This window comes from Carcharhinus amblyrhynchos, chromosome 9, assembly GCF_965287045.1.
Source record: "Carcharhinus amblyrhynchos chromosome 9, sCarAmb.v2.hapA, whole genome shotgun sequence".
NCBI classification, from domain to species: domain Eukaryota; kingdom Metazoa; phylum Chordata; class Chondrichthyes; order Carcharhiniformes; family Carcharhinidae; genus Carcharhinus; species Carcharhinus amblyrhynchos.
This window is the reverse complement of record NC_137332.1, coordinates 67,359,469-67,371,235: the sequence shown is the minus strand read 5'-3', so window position 1 is coordinate 67,371,235 and position 11,767 is coordinate 67,359,469. Positions and strand designations below refer to the sequence as shown.

Below are 11,767 nucleotides of genomic sequence, written 5' to 3'. Positions count from 1 at the left end.
GGTCTGGCATCCCTGGGCTAGGGAAGAAGAAAAGCCTTGTGCAGTGGTTAGTGCTGCTGCCTCACAGCGCCAGGGATCCAGGCTCAATTCTCACCTCAGCTCACTGTCTGTGTGGAGTTTGCAATTTCTCCCCATGTCTGTGTGAGTTTCCTCCGGGTGCTCCGGTTTCCTCCCACATTCCAAAGATGTGTGGCTTAGTGTCATGGGGATTAGCAGGGTAAATGCATGGGGTTATGTGAGTAGGGCCTGGGTGGGATTGTGGTTGGTATAGACTTGATGGGCTGAATTACCTCCTTCTGTGCTGTAGGGACTCTATGATTCTATGATTGCCTTTGGGAAATTAGGGCATGTGGACTTGAGACAAAAAAAAACAGACCTGTTAATCGAATACCTGGGATATGAATTGATTAGATTTACGGCAGTGAAGAGTGGCTGCTTGAGTCTGGTATTAGAACAGGTTAAAATACTGAGGCAACACTTTCTGAAGTTGAAAGATGCAATGGGAACATGTGGTAGTGTAATTAGACATCATTTTCAGTCAAATGTAATACAATGTAATGTAATATCAAAAAAAAGTAAAAACTTCTAATTTGCTATATTTCTGTACTGACTACATTACTGAATTAGAGAATAAGGCGACCCAGATAATGAATTTATTATATCCCAGGACTTTGCAACGTCAAATGTATTAATGTTGTTGTCAGTCAATTGGAATTAATAATTTTTTCTGTTCAAAGGTTTACATTGAAATGATAAGTGTCCAGGAACATAGTTATCCTACTGAAGACAATCATTCTTCCTCACAAACACACTTTATTCAATATCGCATTTAATAAATACACTCAGACTGAAGGGACTGGGGATGATAAATATATAAATGGAAATGCACTTAATAAAGATGTGTGTCTTCCTCACATACACAGTGTTCAATCAACAAGTGTCTATTGTATCACAAATGCTTGATTCATTGTAACTGTTTTCACGTTGAACACTTAAATACATGTGCACTAAAACGTTGTATATTTGATCTTCTAGCGCCTTTACAGCTCAAAGATATAAGGGTAGGAAAAGCTGCTTCGACATGCCTTGGTTGGTTACAAAACAGAAGTGTTATCCTAAATATTATGAAATAATTTTATGGCAAAGGTACACTGGGGCACAGGAAACTGGCACTGAGACATGCCCATTTGGGTAAAGACTTGCTGTCAAACAAGATTGCATTCCATGGAGTGGCTGGAAACCAAGGACAAGAGAGCACCATGAGGAAAGTTTTCCATCTATTCCATCTTCAGCGCAACAGTAATGTACACCAGCAGAGTAAAATTCATGAGCAGAATGGTGCAGACAATGCAATGTGAGGGGACTCTGCGTGTACAGTGTAGCCTTTCTTAGCTGAACCTCCGTTGTGTCTGGCTGTTGCTCTGTGTCTGATTTAGCACATCCAAGTAAATCTTTGACCTCAGGAACCGAGGGTAAGAGTCTCTTTCCATCAGGCTGTAGATCCGCTTCTGCGCATCATTAAAGCAGGCGTGGGTTGGCTCCAGCAGATTCTTCCTGGTCAGCTCCCGTGTTTGGAAATCGAGGTTTACCTGAAAACGGGAACCAACTCAAGTTTACACTGGCTGCCTCAGACTTGCCCTGACATTGGGCAAAAACACATTCCAGGGAGATAGGTTTCAGTCCCAAGACACACTGAGCATTTGTAAGGGGACTGCAGCGAGAAAACAGTCATGGTTTGTGAAACACTTTGAGATAGCCTGAAATGGTGAAAGGTGATATACAAATACGAGACTTTCGGTCTATATCTTGTCACCATGAGATTGCAACCAAGCAGTCACCTGCATGCTATTTCTGGTCTTTGTATTATTGGAAGGATGTGATTGAATTAGAGAGGATATAGAAGTTATTAACAAGGATGTGGCGTGGATTGAAGAACTTTAGTTAGAAAGCAAGTTTGGATAGACTAGGGAGAATGTGCAAACTCCACTCAGTCACCCAAAGCCTGAATCAGACCTGTATCCCTGGCGCTATGAAGCAGCAGTGCTAAACATTGTGCCACCATGCTGGCTGCTAAATAATTGTGACACTGTTTTTGCCTGATTTTGCACCTTTGCTTGTTAGGTGAATATGGTAACCACTGCACTACAGAAACACTCTCAAATCATAGAATCATAGAATCTCTACAATATTGGTATTGATATTGCTGCTGTTTTTGGGACAGAGGAGGCTGAGGAAAGAGTTAATTAAGGTATACGGTTATGAGGGGTCTAGATAATGTGTATAAGAAGAACCTATTCACCATGTCTGGGGGATAAATCACCAGCCGCATCGATTTAGGGTATGAGGTATGAGGATTAGAGGGGATGTTCTTTCACCCAGAAGATGGTGGCGGTCTGGATTTTACTGCCTGAGACAGTGTAGGGGCAGAAACCCTCATAACATTTATAGAATCCTTGGATCAGCACCTGAAGTGCCATAACCTAAGGGCCAACAGAGGGATTAGGTTGGATAGAGAAGTGTCTGCCTGTGGACTTGATAAACAGCCTCTTTCTGCTCTGTAGATGTCTGTGGTTTTATGAAGCATTTTCATTCAAGTCATGTCACCATCATGGTGCACTGACAAATCAGCTACTTTTTTCTGTGAATATACAGCAAGCAAGTAAGATTAATTTTAAGCTCATTCAAAGTGATGAGTACATGCCTTTCCAATAACTGTCTCAGGGTGATGCATTTTTTTGCCATGTGCCTGGTTTGTGGGCGTATAGTTGGACACTTGTTTGGGATGCTGAAATTTGACAAGTCCCTTAGATCAGCCTCGTCTGCAATTCAAAGAATTTTAAAAATGTTATGTCACTCTAGTCTTGTGGTTTTATTTTTAAAAAGTTCAATACTTACTTCTTTTGGAGCTTGAACATCTATAAATTCTGAGTAGATCTTCTTTGCCTTCGAAGCCAGTTTTGCAGGTGACTTGGTTTTCTTGTAGTCCTCACAAGCCAGCCAGAATTCAATGTTTTCCTCACTGTACTCCGAGCGGAGGAACGCTCTGAAGGCAACTAGACCATCTGGCGAGGGGAAGAGATGCCAAATGGTTACCATAGCTTAAACATTTTCTTTTTTCTGTTTGTTGTTTCTGTTGCTAAGATCAATATTATCTAAATGCTTCATGTTAAAAATTCCTCCTATAACTGTAAATATACGTTTCTGTGCTCAGTAACATTTTAAATGGGCAATTTGTCAGGAATTCCTGCCTTGTGTGCTGAAAGTCTGCAGGGGAAGGTGGAAATAGTAATAGCTGCATGAGAACACTGTTAGTTTGACAATGAGATTCTCGAACGTGACTTGCCTTCTCAGGTCCTTGTTAGTATAATGACTAGCATCTCTACTTGTCACGCGAGAGATTGGGGTTCAATTCCCTAGATGAGGCACTACCAAGTTCCATGACAGTAGGTTTTTCTGAGGGTGGTACATTGGTAAGCCTTGCTGCCCCACAACGCCAGGGACCTGGGTTCAATTCTGGCCTCAGGTGACTGTCTGTGGGAAGTTTACACATTCTCCCCGTGTCTGCGTGGATTTCTTCCGGTGCTCTGGTTTCCTTCCACAGTCCAAAGATGTGCGGGTTAGGTTGAATGGCTATGATAAATTGACCCTAGTGCCTGGGGATTAGCAGGGTAAATGTATGGGGTTATGGGAATAGGGGCTGGGTGGGACTGTGGTTGGTGAAGACTTGTTGGGCTGAATGGCCTCCTTCTGCACTGTAGGGATTCTATGATTCTAGAGTGTTTCTGTAGTGTATCATATTCACCTAACAAGCAAAAGTGCAAAATCAGGCAGAAACAGTGTCAAAGTTATTAAGCAGCCAGCATAGTGTTTAGCACTGCTGCTTCATAGTCCTAGGGATACAGGTCTGATTTGGGCTCTGGGTGACTGAGTGGAGTTTGCACATTCTCCCTGTGTCTGCACAGGTTTCCTCCGAGTGCTCTGGTTTCCTCTCACAGTCCAAAGGTGTGCAGGTTAGGTGGATTGGCAACACTAAGTTGTCCCTTAGTGTCCCAAGGTGTATAGATTAGGTGGATTAGCCATGCTAAATGCGTGGGGTTATGGGGATAGGGCAGGGAGGAGGGTCTGGGTGGGCTGCTCCTTCAGAGAGTCAGTACAGACTCAATGGGCCGAATGAGCTCCTTCTGCACTGTAGGGATTTTATGGCATGACTAGAGATGTCAAAACCATTTTCCAAAACTCAAACTAAGTAGTCAGAATTTTCATCCAATCAGGTTTGTGATTTAGTTTGCTGCTTTTTATTAAAAGAGTGTTTTAAAAATTGGGTGGTGTGCAAAAGAAAATGATGCCAATCTTGCACATAAACTGATCATATATGTGGCAACCTTTTGTTAGTTTTGCCAAAGAAGAAACATTTTCCTTTAACTCTTGCAATTTAGTCAATGTCCAATTGTCCCTCCCATCCATTGGAATCTCCTCCTACATTTTAGGCTTTAAATTTGGGCTGTCCTATATTGCAAGCAAATCAAATCTAAATCTTTAATGAATCAGAAATTTTATAGTAACAATGATATTGTTCAGATTTGAATACTCTATTTAATTCTTCTTTGAAACTGTTTTGACCGAATAGTGTAAAAGTGAATGGATTAGAAATTCAGGAAACAGGATTTGCTGCACCTGCCTTGCCAGGCCTGGCTTAATCACACCTGATACTGGGATTTGGGATTCATTCAGTGACTGAGAGGTTTGTGGGGGGCGGGGCTGGGGGAGGAAAGGGCTTAAGAGTCATGGATTGGGAATGGGGGACTATTAGGTCGAAAGGCAGTGGAAGAAGTTGAGGGTAGTAGTGGTGACGGGAGGAGGGAGAACAGAGAACTGCAACAGCTCCCACTTTTTGAATGAAGGGGATGGGGGAAGGGGCTCCTGCCTTTTTGACCTGGTTTTCCTGTGTGCAAATGAAGGTTTAGGGCAAGGCAATCTTGCAGAGGGGGATTTGATGGGCCACTTGACATTTGCATATTTAAAGAATTAAGCATTTGTTTCATAATAAGTGTGCAATTCTTGTCTGCTATACTGGAGATGTAGATGGCCAACCAGCACCAGCACAACATGTGGTGACACCAGAATGTCTCGGCCAATTGCTTTGTGTGGGGCTACCTCCTATTAGGATCGCTCACTAAGGGCTCTGCTGAACTGGCAGAAAGTTTCAGCCTGAGTATTCGGTATTCCTTCTGAGGATAACTTTTTCAAAAAAAAAACCCACCTTCAAATAATGATTGCATACAGACTATTTGAGAGGCATGAGAAGATGCAGTCATGAGAAACGTGACAGAGCACATGACAAGAGTACTTTTCCCATGGCCTCATCCTGGCAACACAGCCTCGCTTTGACCCTGTCCCTGAACTCTGCTTTGGGACTCAAGGGCAATGGTACAGAGATCCCAGTGACTCAAAACATCTCTGTCTTTCACAAACCTCTCTGCAAATCTGCTTCTGTTTATATTATCCAGCTGGCTTTAAGATATTTGGATTTTTGAGGACTTGGCTGCACTTTCTACCATAATACTGATCTAAAGATCTTGCACTGTAAACTATTCTTTCAACAGACTTCAGCTTTTAACATAGTCATTCATCATTTTGTTCTGGGAATATCGCACTGCTCAGTAAACGGGGGGAAACTTCCATATATTTTTCACAAACGTGTAACGACTGAAGTTGTTTTTGGATGAATTGTATTGAACCATTATCACCTTGGTTGAGAAATACAGATTTCCCCATCAGGGAAAATAAATTATTGGAGTGCAATAATGGTACCTTATTGTGCTGTACAGTTTCAAGATATGCCTCGTGTACTTAACCCCTACAGCTGACACAAGGAAGAGCAGCTGCCCATAGTGTATGAGCGTGTCAGGTTGGTGAGAAGGGGAAGTAACTTCCCCAGGATTTAACAGATTGCCTTCACTTTCATTGAGGTGTTAAAAAACAAATGGCACGATTTCAGAGACAGTGTTCAGGGCAGCAGCTGATAGATACTGAGGATCTCCACATCATAACACTGAGAATGATAAAGAGCATTGCGATTTCAGGTTGAACCTTCTCCATGCTTGCTGAGCACCTTCTCCGTGCTGCCTGCTGGTTATAATTGCAGCATGTACAACCAGTGTCCAGCACACTGAGAAGTAGCTGCATGCCTCAGTGGGCAAAGTCAGGAGAGGTTAAGGCTCACCAGCCTCTTAAAGGGGAAATACATACTGATCAAAGTAACTGCTGAAAGTCATTCTACAGTTGCTTCTGAGCTGGGAAATGCTCAATGAGAGCACAGCATGGGAGAGAGTGGGTTCCAACTTTCTCTGACACTGTACTGGAGGCCTTGACTGAGGAGATAGAGAGAAACGTGGAATCATAGAATCCCTATCGAGCAGAAGAAGCCATTCAGTCCATCCAGTCTCTCTGACGGAGTAACTTGCTCAGACCATCTTCTGCCTTTTCCCCATAACCCCACACATTTACCATGGCCAATCTCTGTAACCTACGTATCTCTGGGACAGTAAGGGGCAATTTAGCAAGGCTGATCCACCCAACCTGCACATTTTCAGGCTGTGGGAGGAAACCGGAGCAGACCCGCACTGAGAACATGCAAACTCCACACAGATAGTCACCCAAGGCTGGAAATGAACTTGGGTACCTGGAGCTGTGAAGCAGCAGTGCTAACCACTGTGACTCCATGCCGCTGAGGAGGAGAGATGTGGGTCCGGGTGTTACCGCCCCTCTCGTGCCGAAACTGATTTGATTTGATTTAATTTGATTTATTATTGTCACATGTATTAGTATACAGTGAAAAGTATTGCTTCTTGCATGCCATATAGTTGGGGGTGAGGTTGGGAAGTAGATGGGGTGGGAGTAAGATGAGCTGTTGGGGGCGGTTTCAGTCTGGGATTTTTGTCATTGGGGACATGATGTGAAATCATTGGGTGGGGGAAGGGGAATGGCAATGAGAGAGGAACACCAGCGATTGCAGCTTTCCCTCGCAAGGGTGATCTTGGCTCGACTCCCGAGCCCCGGCAAACATGCAGCCATGGGTGCTAAATTCGAAGCCTCGTTAACATATTAAAATTCCTGACTTGATGCTTGAGAACAGATTATTCTCCCAACACCGGCCTCCACCCAGGTTTAACAGGAAATTGATGCAAATTTGTGCCTGGTTTCAGCCAGGTTTTAGATTTAACCCTCTCTCTCCCACTGGGTATTAACATTCACTCAGAACAGTTAAGTGGGACACATTGAATAAGGTAACAAAGAATTAACAGTAATATATTACATTTATAACAATATAATTTCTATCAGGAATGCACAATTAAATTACTAAATGTGTTGAGGCGTGATATTTTCTCATTTGAGTTTTCTTCACGCTGCATTTCTAGAAAGATTCTTTGATCATCACGACTGCCTTTGTACTGATTCCAGTTGATATATGAAAGTATTTATTGTACTTACACTTACTAGCCAGAAGTACACTGAATGATTCGGTCCATTGCACAACTTCCTCTGTAGACAGCCTTTGAAAATCCAGAGAATCATCATTATTGTTATCATCCTGGAAAGTCACTGGGGAGGAAGTCCTGCCTCAGAGAGCTCTTGGCCAATCTGATTGACTGCAGCCCTGTAGTCCCATCGACAGCAGCAGCAGCCAGGACTGGAACCGCAAAGCAGTGCCCAGGTTCAAACTTCCTGGGTGGGATTTTACAGCCGCGCTCGTCCCAAAGCCGAAAAGTCCCACCTGAGGTCAATGGACCTTTGCATGGTCCATGTCATCACAGATCATAGAATCCTACAGTGCAGAAGGAGGCCATTTGGCCCATCGTGTCTGCACTGAGAACAATCCCACCCAGGCCCTATCCCCACAACCCCATACATTTACCCTAGCTAGTCCCCCGGCACTAAGGGGCCATTTAGCATGACTCAGTAGCTTTCGAGGTTTCCCTCTTCTTCAGGTCACCTGGAGATGAGGGAAACCTCGAAAGCTAGTGAGTTTACTATCAAATAAATCGGTTGGACCTAAACCTGGTGTTGTCAGACTTTTTACTGTGTTTACCCCAGTCCAACACTGACATATCCACACCGTTTAACATGGCCAATCTACCTAACCCGCATATCTTTGGAGTGTGGGAGGAAGCCGAAGCACCTGGAGAAAACCCATGCACAGACTTCTCACAGACAACGACCTGAGGCTGGAATTGAACCCGGGTCCCTGGCATTGTGAAGCAGCAGTGCTAACCACTGTGCCACCATGCCACACACCGCTATGATCCCTGTGGCGAGAGCATGGGACAGGAAAATTCAGCTGTGTTGCGGGTTCGGGGGGGGGGTTGGGGCTGGGAGAGATGACGAGAGAGGGGTGTAGGCTTTATGTAGAGACCAGGCCAGGTGAGGAGGGAACACCCATGGAGGGGCAGATTTGCCCCTCTGACACTCCGCACCTCCCCTCTCCTCGCAGTTGTGCCCTCTCTGAACATAGATTGTCTGTTTGGATTATTGCAAGGAAAAGCATATCCCCCGTTTATTGTTGTTAATAATAATATTTAATGGCAGTAATCTCCAGTTATTTATAGCTGCAGTACATTCTTATTTCTATGGTATGCATCAGACAAATCTTTGAATGTATTTTGTGATTTTTAATTATTTGGCTCAATTTCTATCTTTCTAAGGAGCATTTTCTGTTCACACGCTGGATGCTGAGATGTCTCTGCATTTTTATATGTCACATTTCACACTCCATTGGTTGTTAAGAGAAAGTTGGCAGTGTCCTAATGGTAACAACTTATTCACTGTTTATTCCTTTCAAAGAGGAAACGAAAGCAGTGGGCAGGGGAAAGCCTATGGATGTTAGTGATTTAGAAGTGTACATAACTTATGAGCAGGAAACGTTCAATGAAGCTCCCAGAAGACATAGGCCATACTGAAGCTCATGGAATTGATGGCAAAACATTGATCAGGTTTGCAAGTTGGTCAAGTGGCAGGAGACAGAAAGGGCTGGATGCTCATCAAAGACATGGGTGTCAGGAGTTGGTAACATTCACGGATTTGCAATCTCATCTCAATCCTGGAGGAGCCTGATTGAGACACATAAGGTTATGAAGATTTGGACAGCGTGGATAGGAACAGTTGTTCCCCTTAGCTGAAGCGTCAATAACGAGGAGGCATAATGTTAAGGTTGTGGGGGAGGAAGTTTAGAGGCGATTTGAGGAAAAATGCTTTGATCCAGATGGTGATGTGGGTCAGGACTACACTGCCTGGGAGGGTAGTTGAGACATGAAATCTCACAACTTTGAAAAATATTTGGATGAACACTTGAAATGTCATAACATTCAAGGCTGTGGGCCAAGTTCTGGAAAGTGGAGTTAATATAGTTTTGTTGGTGCCTCAATAATGGTGGAAGGGCCTCTCCAATAAATCTATGACTCTATGAGCCCATATATTCTACTTTCAAGTGGGAGATATGGACATGGGCTGGAGACAGGCCTGATGTGACAACAAAGTCAGGCAGGTCATGAGGCCAGCAAATTTGAAGTCCTGCCTCCATTTACTGCGACATTGGCCCATGCCGGAATGATCTCCAAAGATGACTAATGGACTCAGACTGCCAGGAGCTTGTTTGCACGATTATAAAGGGGATATCTAGCTCTGTTTGGTTAGCAGCTTTATTACCTTGTAATAACATGATCTTTCTTTGAAGTGGATTTTCAATGCCTGTGTGTTTATTTGGACAAACATAAGTGGCATGAAGTGCAATAATGGTTTCCTCAATGGCGCTTTCACTGTCTACGTTTAATTGGAAGCATTGTGAGAGGGTAAGAGGGATATTGATTTCCAAAAGGGATGTTGAATGTCCAATTCTTTCTTTGTTCCTGGTTCTAGACTGGGGATCTCCCATGGTTCACAAATCCATTGAGAATCTGTGAATCATGTCTCCTGCAAAAAATGACTCAACTGTGTTAAAGTTATGGGCATTTAAAATACCCACATCTGGAGGCGGCAAGAGCAGGAATATTCTGGCTGGAATTATCTGGCCATTCACAACAGTGGCATTTTCTGGTCCCGCTGCAGTGGATGGAGATTTGGCTGAGTGCCAAAATCTCCATCTTTGCTCGCAACAGCAGTAGGGGGTGAACGACTGGAAAATTCTGGCCCCTATGCGGGCTTGCCTCCCACACCCTTATGCTGTGCTGCCAAAAATGACTAGAAAGGGAAAGCGAAAGGGGAAAGGAATCCTCAAATTGGGTCCTGCCCACCATTTTAAAAACCCTTCCGCCATGGACAGAGAGGTTAAAATCCTGGGCCTAATATGAGGTTGATTGTTAGGGGATTGCCAAGATGGCTCATGATATTCAACAAAGATCTATGTTGGAGCTGTAATTAGTCATTGCCTTTATTAATGTCTTACATGCAAATTTATCTATGACACAAAGATGGGTAGCGTCATAAGCAGTGCGTATTGAAGCTAAAAATTACAAAGAGGTATTAATAGATTCAGTGAATAGGCGATATCACGGCAAAAGAGTTTCAATCTGAGCAAGCATGAGGTCATGCAGTTTGGACCTAAAAAAGGATAGATAGGAGTGTTTTCTAAATTGGTGAAAAACAGTGGAGGTGTAAAAGAGACTGGGAATCCAAGTATACAGATCATTAAAATGTCATGAACAATTACAGAAAATATTCAAAAGTATAATGGAGTGGTGACAAAGTATTAGTTAGATTGCACCTGCAGTCTTGTGAACAGTTCTGGGCACCACATCTTAGGAAGAGTGCTAGTGCAGTGTCGATAAACCGGAATGATTCTTGGACTCCAAGGTTTAAATTATAATACATCATATGAACTAGGGCTATATTTGCTTGAATTTAGAATGTTATGGGTTGATTTGATTGAAATGTTCAAGATATTTAAGGGGAATTGATGGAACTGATAGAGAAAAACTATTTCCCCTCGTAGGGGAGACTAAGACAAGGGAACTTAGCTTAAAATGTAGAGCCAGGCCTAATGGGAAACAATTCTACATGCAAAGAATGGTGGATGCCTGGAATTCTCTCCTGAAAGTGGGTCAGTTGTTAATTTTGAAATGAGACTGATGGATTTTTGTTGGAGGAAAAGAGGTTAAAGGATACAGGGAAAGCTTGGTATATAGAGTCAGGTCACAGAACAAAGAACAAAGAAAATTACAGCACAGGAACAGGTCCTACGTTCCTCCAAGCCTACACCGACCATGCTGCCCTACTTAACTGAAACCCCCTACCCTTCTGGGGACCATACTCCTCGATTCCCATCCTATTCATGTATTTCTCAAGATGCCCCTTAAAAGTCACTATTGTATCCACTTCCACTACCTCTCCCAGCAGCGGGTTCCAGGCACCCACAACCCTCTGTGTAAAAAAACCCTCCTTGTACATCTCCTTTCAACCTTGCCCCTCGACCTTAAACTTATGCCCCCTAGTAATTGACTCTTCTACTCTGGGAAATATCTTCTGACTATCCACTCTATCCATGCCCCTCATAATCTTGTAGAATTCTATCAGATCAGCCAGGATCTCATTGAGTAACATGGAATGGGCTTGACAATCTAAGTGGCCTCCTGTTCCTTCCTCTCCCACAAGCTTCCTCATGGGAGGTATGTCAATGGTTAGGAATGAGGTGGAATGAGGAATTGAGTCTGCAGCACTCCATTCTGCTCCAGTACACTCGACCCAGTGAAGTTAACCAGTAACCTGTTATCCCACC

General features: G+C 43.5%; 1 protein-coding gene across 1 annotated transcript in view; it reads right to left on the bottom strand.

The window, feature by feature from the left end:
• Window positions 1–651: 651 nt before the first annotated feature.
• The window catches only part of LOC145347903 (regulator of G-protein signaling 8-like), a 52,873-nt gene continuing 41,757 nt past the window's right edge, over window positions 652–11,767 (bottom strand). Inside the window, exons 5-7 of the mRNA XM_080195862.1 lie at window positions 7,492–7,553; window positions 2,896–3,062; window positions 652–1,589 (exon numbers count right to left, since the gene is read on the bottom strand). Coding sequence (XP_080051988.1) covers window positions 1,389–1,589; window positions 2,896–3,062; window positions 7,492–7,553 — 430 coding nt within the window. The 3' untranslated portion in view covers window positions 652–1,388. The remainder of the gene's footprint in view (window positions 1,590–2,895; window positions 3,063–7,491; window positions 7,554–11,767) is intronic.